The 19504-nt window shown below is 38.1% G+C and overlaps 1 protein-coding gene across 1 annotated transcript; it reads right to left on the reverse strand.

Annotated features, from left to right (window-relative positions):
* Positions 1–4812: 4812 nt before the first annotated feature.
* Positions 4813–5172, reverse strand: LOC140161649 (uncharacterized). Its single transcript, XM_072184949.1, has one exon. It carries the CDS (start codon positions 5170–5172, stop codon positions 4813–4815), a length of 360 nt encoding a protein of 119 aa, XP_072041050.1.
* Positions 5173–19504: the final 14332 nt, after the last annotated feature.

Genomic DNA, 19504 nt, shown 5'->3' on the forward strand with positions numbered 1-19504 from the left:
AAACGCCGGAACCGGCGCTATATTATTACGATGGAATTATTAGTCGAACGCATACACGATATGAAGCGGTTAGCACGCTCTTGTATCCCTGCACCTAGGGGCGAGTTGTCTTATAATGAGCGCCTCCAAAGACTTAGTCTCACCTCACTGGAGAATAGATATACATATCTTGACATTGCCTATGTAACCAAGTGTCTCTGTGGTGTGTACGATGTTGATCCCTTCAAATATATCAAGATTAATTTGCGTCATGCAGACACTCTCAAGTTTCATCATTCATATGCCAGAACTGACAGTTTTAAATTCACAGTGTTTAATAGATTTCCTGTTTATTTTGACAATTTACCCTCTTATGTCAAGGACCAACTCTTGATGAGTCTTCCTAGTTTTTTACAAGGAAAAAAATTTTTTTTAATGAAATCAGCTGGCAGGTCCAGAACTAATCCTGATTTCTTTTTTACCTTTTTGGGTGCAATAACTGTAATTTTCCTTTCTGTACTTTTGTATTTTTGTTCTTTTTATAATTTTACATAATATTTCATTTACATTTTTAGATGTTCATATGAGCTGCCTGGCCTGGTGGGAGTTTTTGCTCTTCATCCTGGGGGGGGGGGGGTCTCTCAGCCCTTTTTGTTGTTTTGTGTTTGTAGAGAGCCATACGGTTAGCCACTTTGAAAGTTGACTTTTTGTCACTGTTTGGCTTTCCTTGCCAGGGTTCTCTTGTTTTCCGTCCTGTTTTGTTAATTTGTTGCTCCGACCCACCCTCCCGGGGGTTGGTGCTATCTGCCCAGCAGGCCATGTTGCTCAATTCCCATATGTGTACATCCATATCGGGGCGGTGCGCTTGTCGGTTGCTGCATGTGTCTCGTTTCACATGATAGCTGGGGGTGTGTGCCGGGCTTGTCTCGGGTGGGGTCGCTTCGGGTCGTCCACGGGTCGCATGGTTTGGGAATACGTTTCTGTATTCCTGAATCAGGTGACTTCGGTATGGCTTGGGGCGGCTTAGGCTTGGGACGGGTCTGGTATTCGTCCCTGGCTGTTTATGTGGAATGGAACGTGTGTGGCGGCCGACGGGTGCATCGTTTTGATGTGGATGTACACATATGTAGTGCTTATATACATGTAGTACTATTGGTGAAATTTGTTTTGGGGGTTCCGTAGTTTGCTCGCGTTTTGGACGTCTCATCTTCCGGTCGGGGGACGTCATTGGTGATGCTGGGCTGGCGGCAGTCCTACTCTCGTTCCGGAGTGTGCGGATTTTGCGGTGGTTGGTCATATGCAGGATTTGGTGAGTGTGTCCCTTCATCACCGTTATTGGCGTTAGCATCCATTCGATGCTTTGGTTTTGATGTGACGCGTGATCTGTCATGGCGGACTTGTTTATGAGGGGACATGACCACTAGGTCATGTGTGTGCTGGCTGGTGTGGGGAGCTGTGCGCTCAGGAGATTGGGGTGGGGGTGTTGCTGGTTCGTCGTGTTGCTGAGGGGGTCCTCCGATCGGGGGTGGGACGTCTGGAGAGGGAGTGAATTGTTGTACTTGTGAAGCGGTTTACCATTGGTATGTCGTCTAACAGTCCTGATGAACTTATTCAAGGGCTCATATTTAATCGTTTTAAATATCTAATTGTTTTTGATATAGTACTTATAAATGTGCAATATATGTATTTTATAATGTTTTTCTGGCGAATAAAATGAAATGAAATGATATTCATAACACACAGCACGTACACGGCGTGCGGGACGGTGATATACACAACAAAGGGTCGTACCACAACATGACCTAAGGAGTGGTACGTATTGGCGACATGTGCGCTGGTAGTAAATTCTCATTTTCTTTGCTTTGCCGTAGTTGTTCGGCTCAAAAATAAAAGGGGAAATATCTGACAGTAAAAGCTAACATTTTATGGCAAAGAAATGCTAATCTATTTTTTTTTGAAAATGTTATAATTTGGCTTTAACGCTTTACGGAGCAGGCGAGTATCGATAAGTGACCACTTCAGAGTTATGTTTAAGCGCACCACTTAAGTGATACGTTATTATTATAATGAAAGACAGAGATTAAAAAAGACTACTTTGCGTCTGAAATTCTGACAACTAGACAAAAATGCCGTACTGCTCAGGTCGGTAACCAATCACGGCGCGCCTTTGCTCTGACGGCAGACGTGATTAGTCTTTTATCTCTTTGTAGCCCCGCCCAATTTCAATTCAAATATGGTAGCACAACGCTTTGCCGCGGGATTTCCCATGTCAACAACTGGTATTGAGCTCAACTGACACGCGTCTGATAGACTTATTGGTACGAGCAATAAAAAGACAACCACTTTACTCGGACCTAATCCTATTGTTCATTATTGTGTATATTGTCACGCGCAAATGTTTGCACATTATTCATCTAGCGAAGCCCTCTTCAAATATTACCGCGCTGCCAAGCTACATTGATTGGTCGGATGCAATATCGTTGTTGTACACAAACGTTAATGCAGTGAGAACACGGACGTGATACATAGACAGATAGCGTGACTCAGGAATGAACTGCCACAAAGTACTGGGAAATTGAAGGCAAACTGCCATGACAGATTCGGAGGGTCCATGTATTGGGTTGATTTTCAATGTGGTATTGTCTACATTACCAATCGTTATCCATGAAACCGAGGGAGGGTCTACGTCGCACTCTCGCTAAGAACTCCCACAAACTCAAATAATGAGTCTCGATACACAAATTAACAACACAATGGAGGGTAGTATCTTGTGGTCAGTTTGGCCAGTTTGATTCAGAGAGAGTGAGAGCGGAACCAAAATGGCTGCGGAAGAGAATGAAATAGAGGGGTCATTCTTGCATGCAAAATAGCCACAAGAAAACAATATTTGGCACACAATATATAACGCTTCATTGCCGCTCAGTGAAATTACAAAAGTACAAACCATTCCCTTACCCCTACCTCCCCTATTCCCCCTTGAACTAATGTTAGCGAAACTGGAGAGCCCGATGTGTAAATTGCCTTCATCAACATTGAACTGGGGGAGAAGGGCGGCGATGTAAAATTAGTACGCCAGAATGTGCCAACATTAATTCGTCGTCCGTATTCCATAGTGGCGTATAGTGGGGTGCCGCGAATAAACAACTTTTCGAGAAAATCGGGTTTGAAGAAATGCCAATTTAAAATCGCGTTGTGTAAATCAGACATTCATTATATTTTGTAAATGATGTAAAATTTCTGTAGTAAACTAAATAGATTTTATTAGTATATATTTTTCAAAAGAAATAAATACATACTATTGCTGGCAAACTGAAAATAAAACTATACGTCACTATGGAAAACAAACAAAACGCAATACCCTAACCTAACGTTAACCGTACGCCACCTCGGTCGCCGTGTAATCCCTATGGCGTTACTTTTCGTCGTTCGTATTCCATAGTGGCGTATAGGTCCGATACGTGTACGCCACTATGACATACGATGTTTTTCATTTTTGCCGATATTTCATAATTATAAAATGTGTATAAAAAGTGGCGTATGGTCGATACGCCACTATGGAATACAAAAAATGTCACTTTGTAACTATACGCCACATTTTATTAATTAATTACTAATTAATTAGCTAATTACGACTGATGAGACTTAGAAAAATGAAAGAGAACATCATTAAAAACATATGTGCCAATTTTCAAAAAATGACCAAAAATCACTATACGCCACTATGGAATACAGCCGACGAATTTCCTTGATTGTACCTTTTACCGGTACGCCGTCAGCTCCCAAAAACCACATCAAAATTCCGGGGGAGAATACATACCAACATTTATGATGTGCACCCGACTTCACGACAGATGAAAGAATAAACATTCATTTTCAGGAATTTGTCAGATACGTCGGTAATACCGAAAATAAATTAAATGGTGCCCCTGAGGAACATTGGAGTGAGATTTACCGATTGTGCAGCCCGTGTTACATTCAGTATAATTTCATCGGGAAATTGGAAACGATTAACGAAGATTCAAAATTCATTTGATCGTACATTGGTGCTAAGAATCTTTCGAGTATAGCGCAAGCTAAACCACGTCATACAACTAATAGCACAAGTGGGGATAAGGTTCAGAAGGCGTATAAACAAGTAACCGAGGCAGATGTTTTGCAGTTCGAGAAACGGTTTGAGAAGGATATGGCGTTGTTTGGGTATCAAAGACCGACCAAAATAACAGTGGTTAAGAGTGACGATATGGACAGAAAGGATGCTTTGATGCAGCTATGTTTAATTCAGAAATATATTGTTAAAAGTATACGTCGGTGGTGAACTAAAAAAGGCGTAATGATTTATAGTGTGCTACACACAGGCACAACGATTAGATGTTGATCCACAAGTCTCAGAACACTTTACAGTTGAACAAGTCTCAGAACACTTTACAGTTGAGTTAATGTATACTTAGGGACCGTTCACAAACACTTCTAAAGGGGGGGCTGATGCAAAAGACAACAAAAATTTCAGGGCCCCCTTTCGGACCTAAAATTATTTTCAGGCCCACCCTCCCCTCTTGGCCGTAAAAAATGTACGTTAACCCCATAGAAAATAGTGTAAACTCATATTCTACGAGAAAAATTATGGTGTTTATTTAAAGGCACCCTTCCGATGGATAAATATTCAATTTTAAGGGCCCTTTTTACATCAGCCCCACCTTTACAAGTATTTGTGAACGGTCCCTTATGTTGATTAAACAATTAATCAACAGTTGGTTAAAATGTAACCAAAATTGGGTGAAATTAATAATTTACCAATCACTATATCGCACCTTGACCTACCTTGACCTATGGCGTTCACTCCAACTTGGGGTTGAGTGGTGCCATCTGCTTCATGATGTCCTGCCACTTCCTTCTGTCTTGAGCTAGCCTGCTAGCTTCGACCGAAGGGCTGATGTTTACTTTGCTACAATCGGCTTTCAGGCAGTCACTCCATCTTTTTGGTGGTCTCCCGCTCGGGCGTTTGCCATGAATATGTGCCTCAAGTGCTAATTTGGGAAAACATGATGGTGGCATTCTCTGGATATGGCCGAAGTATCGGAGTCTTTTTGTTGATATTCTGTCCAGGATGGTAAACTCCATGTCAAGGGTTTTGCGAATGGTGGTGTTTCTGATCCTGTCGAGACGTGACACTCCCATTAATTTACGAAGGCACATCATTTCAAATGTTGAAAGTCTGTTTTCATCTTCTTTCTTTAGAGTCCGTGTTTCCGCTCCATACAGCAGTATCGAGAGGGTAAGTACTTTATAGAGCTCGATCTTAGTGTTTCTCTGTATGTCTTTGGCGGTCCATATCTTGTAGAGTTTTTGAACAGTCCCTATGGCTTTCCCAATGCTCTATCGCACACCTGGTAACAAACAGTAGGGGTTAGAAAGTCGTATATATAACCCAGCAAACACACACAAAAAATTAAACGTTATACACGTATTATAAACATGTATAAACACGTTTTGGTGTTGGTCTGGTTTTAAAACGTTTTATATGAAAAACAAAACAAACACTGCAACATTTTAAAAACGTCAAAGTTTATTAATAACATTAATTGTACCGTGTGTGATGCACAAGGGATCATGCCTTCACAAATGATACTGCAATATTATGAACACCTAATAACACTTGCAGTAAGTAAATCTGCCACAGTCACATCATTTAAGAACCAAACAAAAGCTCATTTATTTCCCGAATGATCAAATATCCATGCTGCTGTATATTATTCAGTGGCTCAGTTATAGCTATATTCAGTTATAGCATGGGGTTTTCAAGGCCTGATTCCAGAGGAGCGTAAGATAATAACAGAAACAGCCATGCAGAAAAGAATGAACTCAAGTCAAGCGTACTTAGTAAATGCCTACCAAAAAGTAATTACCCCCCTTTGTTTACGAGATACAGCTAGCAATTTATACATCAAATTCCAAACTGAAATTTCAAAAATATACCTTGGTTCATTCTGCAAATTTTAATACCTCATGTGTCTGGATAGCTTAAAATTTAAAGCCATAGTCACTCTCTGAAACATTTTCAAAAGTTGCACTAAAAAGCTAGTCGAGTCACTGTACCCTAACTTTCTCTACATGGCTGGTCAAAGATGACCCGCAGTAACCAGTGACGACCAGGCACTCTAGCAGCGAAAACAACATTTTCAATGGGTTTAGATGCAACTTTTGAATACGGGTCTTTTTCATTGAAAGGGTCACCATGGCAACAAATTTGGGGCTATTCCATTTGCTATATCAATTTTCAATTTTAATGCGCATAGTCTAGGAGCAAGGGGTTTTGAAAAGTGTCAAGTTCAACACCCATGTCTACCAATATTTGTTACCATGAGGTGTTAGTATAGACCGTCTAGGTCACTGCTACGGGGATAGTGGACTCTATTATTGTGGGGTAAGTTTCTTGCTAGAGGTCACGAAAGGTCAAAAAGGGTAAAAAATACTTGTTCTTAATCCTTGTCATCAGACGGGTAATTTGATATATCCCTCAACAAGATCAAACCATTTTCACTTTTTTCCACGGCGTGACCTTTCGTGACCTCTAGCACCTACAATTTGAGCCCACTGACCCCCCTAGCAGTGATCTAGTTCCACTATCAATATATCGATAATATAACAAAACATTTCGCCAAAATCATCCCCCTAAAACGGCTTCTAAAATTTAATCGATTCTGCATTTGGCTCTGATAAATGGCGACATTATTTCTTTGATCAAAAAAGGAGAAAGCTATCACTCTGCCTGGTTCTATATGGGGTGCATATTTGAAAAACAAAACCACATAACAAACCAATAAACAATGTAAATTTATATTCAACGCAATTTTATACGTCTTTTATACGTTTTTTATATGTTTCTTCACGCAACCTTCATACAGCCTTCATGCCAGTTATGTTCACCCCTATACCCTAAATCTACCAAAAAAACGTTGACAACGTAAAGAAAGCAGCATTAAAAAAACACCGCGGCTCACTTTTTGAAACTTGGTCCCATTTGTAAAAGGTATTGATTTAATTAAACTTATATTATCGACTTAAAACATTTCAAGAAGTGTTATGTAACTTTAATGTGCAGATGCGATATTATTTTGTAAGCTTTCTGGACTGACCGGGAATATTATCTTGTTCTTGCATTGTAAGCTAATAACCTTTATAAGTTTTTTTTCTTTATATGTTTTGCTTCATAAAATTGTTGGAAACGCTGTATTTTGTTGAAATAAAATTAAAACACCGATTTGCTGTTGATTTTCAAACTAGGACCAAGTTTCAAAAAGCGAGCCGAGGTGGGTTTTTTTAACTTGCTGCTTTCTTTACCTTGTGAACGTTTTTTTCTTTTTGTTGTTAGATTTCCTTTCTTTTTATGAATGTAGTCAAGCAGTTCCAAGATTAAAACGTCATCAGCTTACGGAGTACTCCATAAAACGAAAAATATATGTTTATGCTATCCTTAATTTATGACAATAAATAATTTAATAAAACTGTATATATGATCAATGTACATCAAGGCAACTAAGAAAATGTAAATATGAACAACACATATCGGTACCCAATGTTGACAATGCCGGCGAGACACAGAGAGTAGAGAGATTGCGAAGAGGCGTTCACTGGAAACGCCATACGGGTTACCTGTTACGGCATTGTGCGGGCGGACCTCATAATGCCGTTCGCCTCGAAACTTAACTACAATAAATTTATGGTGGCGCTATGCTGAAACAAATATATCTATAGATGCCCTGCATGCTTTTATCGATTGGCTCCAAACAAAGGATTTTAACCGGTATCCTTCACCGTAATTATGGCGCAGTCCAGTCCATTCAATCAAATGTTGTCATCAACCTATATGATCGTAGTGCATTTGCTTTGTGTGTGAGACTAAATGTCGCGGTAGATTGGATCATGCTTTTGTTGAATGCATTTGAGTAGTCCGTCATATTCACGGTATGATACGTTATATGCACAACCTCAATAAAGAGATATGAATCACCATTTCACCCTTGGGTGTATCGAACCCACATTTGTATTGGTATGAAATACGATTGGCTGCATTCAGTCCAGTTTAGATCATAGCATCGATGTTTTAAACGAGTATTTTTTAACAGGTGTATGTCATTAGTTGTCTAAATAACCAAAACAAGAGTTTGGTGTCGGATGGCGAAGGGAGTATGATCAGTAAAAAACAGAGTTTATACAGTTTGTACGAATTAGTGCCAATTTAAATCCACTGGCTTTGTGTTGTGTTCGTTTTGATCGTGGTTCCGTGAGTAAACCAGTTAACACTGGTTAACTTGGCATCGATCGATTTTGACATCACACTACGACGGCAAATAGTTATACAATCTTATTTCATTCATGGTTTTATTTATAGATAAATAGTTATACAATCTTATTTCATTCATGGTTTTATTTATAGACCACTTGACATCGTCTATCGATATGCATGAACGAGCCGCTACACTGTTCAATGGCTTTCTTGTATATGAAATGCGGTAGGCGATTTAAAATGCACGTGTCCTGAGCAAACTACGATGCGTACGCACACTGTAGGGTAAAGAACAATGGAAATGGCACCCCTTTTTGCTTGGTCTAACTGCCCTTTTCACCTGCTAGCTCAGCCTAGCTGTACCATCCAATCACTGATTTTTTTTCAGAGCAAACTCTCTGTTTGTGAGACCATCTTCTTTTTACCATGCTGATTATTACACTACTTATCCATGGATCAATTAATTTATTTGCACTTTGTTCAATTATATTTCTCTTCTATCTATACATATCCTCCATTAAATACTTTTATTACTTTAATTTAATTTATTTATACTTCATATTTATTATTGATTTACTACTATTATTATTCTTATATCATTTTCAACTCTAGACATGATATATTGCGTGCTCCAGTTCTATTTGTTCATGATTGAGTGAACGGGTGAATCTTTTTCTTCTGTTCATCATTGCTCTTTTTCATGCTCGCTTACTGCTTCGTGCATCATGCATCGATTATGAGTTTATGACTCGTTGTCACAACGAATTCCCCCGGAACACTGATCGAAAAGAAAGACATAGAGATAGATATGTTGCGGTCTTGTAAGACCGCGAAGTCCAGTCGTGACCTTGAAATGACCTCTGATGACCTTGAAATGGCTTTGGTAAAAATTGTCTTTTTGTGAAAAAATATAGGCACTAAGTTTAATGACAATCTAATAAAAACAATTTGATCTTGACTTGACCTCTGATGACCTTAAAATGACCTCCATCGTGTTTTGAATCATATCAACATCACATAATACTAATTTCATTCAAATTGGATAAACTTTTAGAATTTCCCCCAAAACAGACCCCTCCCCATGTTTAAGCCAACTGCAATTATAACCCTATGCACATGATGCCATTGTTCTGATGATCACAGCACTTAATATGCAGCAAAAGGGAATTTCAAAGTTGTTTTCAGTAATAAACTATGTTTGACCCCTGGTTTGACCCCTACATGATCTTGAACTCAAAATCTGTTACAATATAGACACCAGCTAATGTCAATGCTTATGTGTCAGTCGCACCTCTGTATACCATGTAATCTGCAGGAAAAGAAGCATTTTGAAGCTCTTTGCTATGTACTGGAATTACACCCTTAATGACCTTTGACCTCAAATCTGTGCTTACCCTATAGGCCCCGGCTATAGCCAAATCTCAATCCCATAAGCAAAACACTTTGACAGCTGTTTAACATGTTTAAAACAATGAAAAAGCAAGGCGAAAAATGGCGTTGCATGAACTTCTGTCCCCCGTCCAAAAACAAAATTCAACGGCAAATTTGCCGTAACACGACTCGATCTTGCCTAAAACGCCTCTTCGCAAGATGATTTTTGGACGGTATTTTCCACACACAAATGAATAGGTAATCTTCCCGTTCGAATTCGCGTCGAAAAAAATCGAAATTTATTCACTTCTTCTGGTCTATACTAGGTCAAATTGTAACCCCAAAATGGATTTTATTACATGTCGGACTCTACTTGCTCTATTAGGATACTTTGATTCGCTTCATAACAAGACAAACATAAAATTTTTCTGCATTTTATAATGCGTCTTTTTGTCATTTTGGAACGTCATTTTTTGCTACCAACCGCAACGTAATCGCCTTACGGTAATTCCACGATTGACCAATTCACAATAGATTTCACCTCTAGAGGGCACACTAACCTATTTTTGTCTAATGTAGTTTGCCGTTGGCGTTCCCGTATCACGTTTCACGTAAATTTCGCAATCTCTCTAGTCAGTCCGATTTACTTCGACTTGGAACGGGTAAATGCGCGTATATGTAGACTTATACTACGGAAGCATCCAAATGCCACGAATTGAATGTTTGTGGTTCTTTGTAGCACTGCGGGGCAGTCTAGTTGGATATCCAACTATTGAAAGGCGGTTGTTGGCGGTCAAGTCCTGCCCTCTATCGGGAGCTAATCTGTAGTTTTATAAGCTTGTTGGATATCCATATTTCGAGGTTTGAGGTTCTTTATAGCCCTGCGGATATCACAATTTCGCGGTGTGTGGTTCTAGTTGGATATCCATATCGAGCGGAGTTTCTTTTTGATGTGGGTTTACTTTTCATTAAAGATTCAAATTGTGTTAACCTAATCAAACAGTGTGTTATTGCTGTGTATTCGTGTGATAACTGGCTTTGAGTCATTATATTATTGCATTCAATGTAGAAAAGTTTCTTCAAACTATAACTTTGATGCATTGAAGAAGCCTGATTTATTAGCATTTAGCGAACATGATTTGACTGGAAAATAAAACAGGCTACTAGAAAATAAGTAATGACAAATGCCTTGCTTGATATGAGAAGGTTGACGAATACGTTGATGAATCCATATTGATTGAAAAAGTGGTATGCATTTAAATTGAAAGAGTTAGAAATTCAATTAGAACTGAGGAAAATGGAAATTGACCAAAAGAAAATAGAAATGGACCAAAAAGAAATTTGGATATGATAAATTTTGCATTTGTTTAAACCACCGTAAATATTTTTACACGACAGTAAATGTTTTTTACAATACCCTACGCAAAAAATCCTACCCGTTTGGATTTTGTAAACTAAATTTTTTTTGTTTTTTACACTACATAACGTAATATTATAACCTTTTTTTGCATTTTGTAAACTGCAGTAAATGATTTTTACACTGCCTAACACATTGTGTATCCCTTTGGCGTGGATGAGGGAGTGCCGAATCGCAAAAATGGCCGTTATGTGATAATCGCATTTGAAGTTGTGCAACTTACACGTTCGTATTACTTCGATTAAAATGTTCCTTTTTTTGTATGGGTATGAAAAATAGTTTAATTTTATTAATTAATATTATTGTAAGTAGTCATTGAACTTATACGCAAGTATGTTAACTTATGACAAATGATGTCAGTATGTCGAATTCTTCTCTTCTTTTTCGTTGCATCCTACAGAAATGTGACAATTAACGATGTTGTTCCTTATGATGAGAGGAAGAGTTTGAGGTATCACACTCAGGTAACTGAGTGTATTGAATTGTACAAAAAACCTGACAACAAATTTTCTTGTTTTGGCAACGTCAAAATGGGTATTGATCATGCGCAGATCGTAAAAACGTGTTATTTCAGCTAATGAATGGAAACGATGTGGTATCTCATATCGTTCAAGCGATGTGCTTAGCCTGAGACGCTCGGCATATCGCGAACTAGATCGCCATGCGTAGCTGTTGAAGAACTAGTGCATTCGCACTATCACGGCAATTTTTGACACGAAGATATAGGGATGATGACGCTGCTATCTGTCTTATTAGTAGACTTCTCCGTAGTCCACTTGCCCATTTTGCATACTCTGGCTATTACATTTAAGCATAAAACTCTGATTTATATTGATTTGTCATTTGTGTGCAACTGATAGATTTTCACATCTGTATCTGATCTTTTCAGTCACCGCACTCCCGCTGTTTGTTAGCTTCCCAAGTGGACTACTGACTTTGCCTTGTGGTTAAGATTTTTAACACGGGACTCTATGGAGAGTTAGGCCAATTTCTGGCCTAACTAAAATTGAGCATGATGTAATGCATCTTTATGAATCTGCCTTGTGATTGGTCGCCCATATCTCGCTATGGTTTAAATCTGCCGGGCCCGCGTCATTACAATTAACTACACCGTACACATAGTATCTGTGGTATTTGCGGCGCTTTTGTGTTGACGCGAAAGTTAATCTCTCATCAGCGCGTCTTGTACTATAGCATGCAGCTGCATGCTTAGTACTTGTGGTTAATGGACTGATAAACAAGTATGCTTGACAGTGTGTTTTTAGAGAGCAAAGTCCAGGGGGTAAAGTTCTGCTTAAAATTCAAAGTCCATAGACGGATTTTCGGGGTTCGCTGTCAATAAACTGGTAGATTCCAAAATCAGAATTGTTCAGTATTAAAGTGAGCCATTATAATTATGCAAGATAATGTTGCATTCAATTACTTTTATTGTCACTAATCATCTGATATTTTTAACTCTTTATGACCATTTTACTATTGAATATTTTAATAAACATCAGTATAATGTTGAGTTCAACTAAATGGGTTCATACATATTTTTAATAAAATTCGGCTATGGCATAGTCTATCTTATTAGCCACACAGCTGCGATATACCGAAATAGTGGCGTATATCACATTTTTAAGACAATAGTGGCATATGGGGGATGTTGTACTCAATTTTCCCATTGAATAAGATACACCAAACATAATTAGTGATATCTTATTAATTACTGACATGCTTGTCTTGAAAGTTTGTCAGAATCATTGCCCGTTTGCCAAAAATGGCTAATACGCCGGTATGTTATTTGAGTTTTCTGTTGCTCCTCTGGATACGTAAACGGCAAATAATCAAATATCTAAGGTGAAATAATGAAAGGTATACAGTAAGCCAAAAAATTAAGGTACCAGTTGTGTTCACCTCTGTATATTCTAAAGAAAGACAAATATGTCAATATTAAAACAAGCAGCTAGTATATGAATGTTTTAGCTCTGATTCAAGACCTTATTTGTTGAAATTCGTTGAGAATGAAAGAAACGGTGATCTAAAACCTACCGAAGAGACAAAATCGAAAGTTGCACTTTTGTGTTCGAATCAATGAAAGCACGACGCTAGTTTTAATGTGCTAATCAATGGAAGCACGGCGCTGGTTCCCTTGTTCGCGAACGGTTTGTGTACAAATCAATAGCGCATGCAATGGAGGAAATTGCAACTTTTAAATTGGCACCTTCCTTGGGTTTTAGATCGTCGTGTCTTTATTTCTTAAGGGGGTGCTACACCTCTGTGGTAAGTTTGTGACTATTTTTCCATTTTTCTCAAAAAACAATGACACACTGGTAACAAAAGTTATGTATATTATTGGGGCAAGGAATCTAATTACTACACTGAAATTTCAGTGACTCAAGACAAGCGGTTCAGTATATATGATAGGAAACGAGGTACATCCTAACGGTACCTTATTTCTTATCATAAATAACCAATCGCTTGTCTTTGGTCACTGAAATTCCAGTGTAGTAATTGGATTCCTTGCGCCTATAATATACATAACTTGTGTTACCATCAGTGTGTTATTAGTTTTTGAGAAAAATGCAAAAATAGACACAAATTTATCGCGGGGTGTAGTACCCTTAAACAATTTCAACGAATGAAATCTTAAATTCGAGCTAAATGATGCAGCTATTGGCTGCTGGTTCCATTATGACATATCTTTCTTTGTTTAGGATATTCAGGGTTACACGTAACTGGTACCTTAATTTTTTGGCTTACTGTATATAGTGTATACATGTTAAGGGGCCAAGTGAACTTGTAAACGGTCTTCACTTGTCTATTCATATCACCCTCCTTGGACTCTGCGATCGGCTTCTCAGTATCTCCTCCATGAATCCGCGTGGAAACCAACAACGTACGGCACACAGCGGCCTTCGCCGTCCGGCCAAAACGTTTTTAAAAGGCATAAAAACAACTTGGTTTTAATGCTAATTATTGAATGTTCTAGGGAAGTCTGCTTATCTTTATAAAATAGCAGGGTGGGCGGGTTTTCCCTGAAATATTTTTTATGTAAAAAGTGAAGCATTCTACGTATAAAGGAATATACAGGGTGTATCAAAATGATTGGTACCGGCCTATGTGACATTTAAAAAAATATATCAAAAATATAAAATGGCTAATTAATACAGTTTTTGTACTATAAATAGAAAGGGGCATATGTCAACTTATTGATCTAATAATCTGAAGATAATAGGTTGATGCATCTGGGAGCTATTGTCATTTAAACGAATCGACGTAATCATGGTTTTACTTACACAACACACGATGGATAGGTTAACTGCTTGAAATATTTATTGCATATGCTCTTCAATATCTCACCGCAGTCTACATTACATAAAATTGCTTTACACATGCTTTTAGAAAGATAGTTCCTGACGTCCCTGATTAGCGACTCTGGCAGTGTGAGGTGAAGTCCTATCTTGAATGAACTAATCACCTGGGATGGATCCATGTTGTAACTGCCCATATCAAATACTGAAAATTGCAAGTTATTGCATGTTTGCATGGGATACTCCTTGCTCTTGGAAACTGTCTTCTAAATCTTCTCTGCACTGTGACTTCTCCATAGCTTCGTGTCAACCAGTAATGCTTTACTATGGATGTTCGCTAAAGTTTGGAATACTGTGAATCCATTCAATAACTTTTACCAGGTCTAACCTACATTGTCTACAGTCTATAGCCATCCTGCCACACCATCTACTTAGTAATCTCAATGCATCTTATACTACAATTTAAATTACCACCCTGGAAGGTGTTGATACACAAACTTCTTTCACCCCACCAAAATTATTCAAGTCAATAATATTACTCTCAACCAATAAATATTGATTAGGACATTCATATATGTATTATGAATGAAGAAATAGTCAAGGAAGGAAATAAACATTTCCATGATTTTCAACATACAAGGTATTTGTAGTAAAATAGAGCTTTGAAAATGGTGCGCTACTGATTCAGCGTTACGATGAAAAGTGTAAAACCACCTACTTTCCTTAAAATTTGGGGTGTTTTTCCAAAATTTAACATTTTGGGTGATATTTCAAAAAAGCGACATGCCAAAGACAAATCTCTGGGCACATACTTTGTTATTGTTAATGCAGGTTGTTTCCGCGTACCTTCGTTACCATTCGCTTTGGTGATTTACTAATATTATATATTTTGTGACTGCAATTTGGTGTTTTTATTACGTTTTAAGTTTACCCAGAAATTAAAAAAAATATCTGATCATGGTCATTTCAGAATTTCATTCTGATCTTCGGCTTTTGCAGGCAACAGAATGCAGATTGGCTCACGATCGATGTCGTATTCCTCTATGTGGGTCCCTTGATGATAAAATTACTTTGAATTCCTTGTAACAACATACAAAATGGCACAGCTGTAGTCTTCGGCGCCGTATCAAATCTCCAAACAAATAGTTTAAGGGGTCATATCATAATTTATTATAATTTAATTGTATTTTAGATGCATCATCAAAGAAATTGTTTATCATACATAAAAACTTGTCCTTTTCCTATTTTTTTATAGTTTAGGCATCTGGCAACACTACAAGTTAACATTTCGAAACATAAGAAAATAGTTGTCAATGGTGATAGTGTGACTCTACATACAATTCATTACATCACATGTACTAAATTCGGGGCAAATTGGAAAAAAAATGTCGTTTTATGAAAATAGGGTGCGCACTGTAAACCAAAAATGGTATTGAAAACACAGGGTGCACATGGTAAACCAGAATTGTACCTTTTCTACTTTTTGGCATCTGGCAACACTGTATGATGAACTTTTTTGTTTCCAAACATTCAAAACAGGTGAAAATTATGATAAAATGATTTATAATAATTATTATAGACTGTGATTTGACTGAATTGACTAGATTCATACATGAAAACTTGACCTATTTGGACTATTTTGTGAAATGTAGCTTTCATAATTTTGGGCATCTGGCAACACCGCATTAAAATTAAAATTCCAAACATTCAGAATCGTTGACCATGATGATAAAGTGACTCTATGATACAACTCATTACATCACATGTGCTAAATCTAGGGCAAATTACAGCAAATGTTCCTTTTATGAGAATTTGAATTTTTACAAAATGTATGTTTTTCTGGCAACACCTTCCTTAGAGAAATAAATTTCCCCAAGCTGTTCTTATTATATATGTTGGAGGCAAGGCATGTTCTACCAATAAGGTCGGAAATCGATATTTAGAAAACGAATCTCTAAACACAACTTCGTTAGTAGATAGAACAAGGATAGGGCTTTCTTATGATAAAATTTATTTTTAAATACCAACTTGTATATTAAGGCAACGAGGCGCCCTTTTAAGGGTAATTTTCACTTTTTTAGCTCCAAAATAGGCGAAAATTGTAAAAAAAAACACAAATCGGTCCGTTGCCAACCCTACTAAATAAATATCTGATATTGCACTTAACTGCATAACATGTAGAACGATTCGTTATACCCAATCGTGGTACATTTGGTGTTGTTTAGGAGGGGGAGAATTTTATTTCAATTTTATATACGTCAAAATATTTTTGAATTTACTGAAAATAGACGCTCAAAAACGATAAAAAATCCTGATAAAGATTACTGTATCGTTTTTATGATAATCTAATCTTCCATTTTCTAAAAACATCTTGGGGGTTCTATGTGGAAATCTTGAATAAACAGGGGGAAACCCCAACGTCTATACTCCGGGGACTGTAGGCCTACAAGACAATGGCAGAATTCCTATACATTGGACAGATATACCATGCACGATGCAGTCAAAATCGATATTATGTATTGTGTGCAGCACAATTGTTACGCCCTTGACCCTTGCCAATTGATTGAGGTTGGTTATTATATTGAATTTCGCGGTTCTCGGGGTGGGGCGGTTCTCGTGATAGGCCTATTTCTAATTACCCAACACCCGTTACCCATATACCTGCCCTGACCTTTTAAACTACTATGAACAACTCTCTTTGTTTTGTAGCTGTGATGCTTTGGCCTACTTCAGTAGTTAGGTAGGCCTACCCATAATCTGAAAACCCACCATTCGCTTCTTCCAAGCCCTGTCCTGCTACCACATCGTAGGACCCGAAATTAGTATCTGGACGTGAATATAGGCCGTTACTAAAGTAATGTAATCAATCGGGAGAAATAGGCATATTGGTCCGATGAGATGCATCTGTTAGTGTTAGTCACACTGTAATGCTTTCCGATGCGCGCACTGTACTCCGCGCCCATTGATACTCCGCGATAGCACACCGCGAGCACGCTATCCTGCACAGCGCGAACGGAAACCACGCGAACGCGATAGCGCGCGGACGGACGGACGGACGGACGGACACGCCATAATTAGTATTAAGATAATTGTGCAAAGAAAACTTATATATATAAAAGTAATCATAAAGAAACAATGATCTTAATTGGTGCCAAGGTTGATAACTTAGTAGAACACCCTCTATATGGATAAGTTACAACATCCAGATGGTAGCAGATATTCTCTATGGATGAGTTACAGGAACCATGCATAGGGCAGCAGTCTCTTACTTTGCATATTAATGATAAGTAGACTCTAATTTGCATATTCATAAGGAGATATGACGTCATGATACAAAACTCTGGAATATTAGGACTGACAAAATGGATGTCATCGTGTGAATGTGACATAATTTACAAATGTCTCCAGATTTGGCAGTAAATGCCATGCTAAAGGACATCAAGAGTTTGTCATGTCAACCACAAACTCTCCTGGACTCTCCTCTGTGTGCTTGAATGGTAGGATGACTTTTTGAATCACAGTTTTGGCGTCAAAAAGCTTAACATGAACAGCAAGTATAAATGTGGTAACTTCAATTCAAGCTTCAATGAGCGCTCCACCGTGATCACTTTAAAGTACTCTGGAACTCTGAATATTCACTAAAACCTTGCCCCATCAAAGCTATAAAGATTTATTAAGTAACTAAATCAGTAATTGCATTGTTTTATTGTTTATGTAGCAACTTTGATCTGTTACGTTAATACAACCTTTGGTGATATTAAACACCATAGAATATATATATTTGTCGCAGATCCTTCAATTAATGTGTCGTTTTGGTGATTTTGTTTCAATTGATTACAAGTCAGTGAGCCAGGCTTGTAACACAATACACGTATTGTTGTACTTCTATGCTATACCCGAGAAATGTTGGAGTTGCCTATTGCCAAACCCGCGATTTGGTAGTCCAATTGATTTTCCCCGCGACTTTTGACAATTTCCTCTCCCATAAAAACCAATGGTTAAGAAAAAATTTGAGTGACTTTTCAACATTGGCTCCCGCGACTTCCGATAGTTTCCTGCCCCATAGAAACCAATGGTTTTGGTAAAAAGAAAAATTGGGCGACTTTTCGATTATTTGACCCGCGATTCGGGCTGAAACCATGCCTATAACCTATATATATGTTTAAAATTTCAACAACTCATGTGGATTAGCGCGTTGAACTTGGAGATTCTGTATGCAGCTGCGGCGTGGGTTCGAGGCCCACCTCTGCCAAACTAAAATTTACTTTATTTTAATTTCATAGGCCTATTTGGGAAATATGACTGGACGAATTTATGTACGGCGAAGAGTGGTGTGCGTACGGCAGAAGCTTCTCACGCGTGGCGCCAGTTCTGTGGAATAACACAACGCACTGCTAGGTCTATTGTTCTATTGTGTCCGATTTGAGCGCTGACATATTGGAAAATATTGCCAATCAATATTCATGAGAGTGTATATTCCAGCGCACTGAATGGTCTATTGTTCTATTGTGTCCGATTTGAGCGCTGACATATTGGAAAACGTTGCCAATCAATATTCATGAGAGTGTATATTCAACGACCAATTTTCGAAATTGGGTGACTTGTGTTTGGTAGGTGTGAAGTACATCTGACTGGGCGTTTTAATTACGTAACGCATAGTGGCATTGGCATCATCGAATGGCTGCCTATTAGTGATGTTAGTGTTAGGCCTATGGGGGAGGGGCTGTGTTTAGTTTCTATAATAATTATTATTAGGCCTACATTTATTTATCATTCCTTTCTTTTCCTTTCTCTGTACTTGTTCTTTCCTTGCTAAAGTATCACTCCCTCTCCTTTTCTCCTTTCCCTTCTCCATCCCCTCTTACTCTTTGTCCCCTCTAATTCCTATCATTTTCCTTATCTTTCTATTTATTTACTTCTATTTGTTTTTTCTCTTCATCTCTTCCTCTTTCTCTCTTCCTCCAGTCCCCCTCTCATTCTCCATATCCCCTCCTCCACCTCTTCCTCCATCATCCCCTCGCAAGATCTCTCACAGAAGAGCTGCCCCCACTGTATATGCCAATATCCTTCTTAAAATAAAATAAAATGTCAATTTGTGAAACAACTTTTATATAGGCCTACACCAGTATTTATTATATGTTAAATGTATACGTAGCT

The sequence above is a fragment of the Amphiura filiformis genome, chromosome 10 (assembly GCF_039555335.1).
Source record: "Amphiura filiformis chromosome 10, Afil_fr2py, whole genome shotgun sequence".
NCBI classification, from domain to species: domain Eukaryota; kingdom Metazoa; phylum Echinodermata; class Ophiuroidea; order Amphilepidida; family Amphiuridae; genus Amphiura; species Amphiura filiformis.

What these genes read in the sequence shown, in the direction of transcription:
- LOC140161649 (XM_072184949.1), bottom strand. Translation starts at nt 5,172, where the DNA reads ATGTGCCTTCGTAAATTAATGGGAGTGTCACGTCTCGACAGGATCAGA.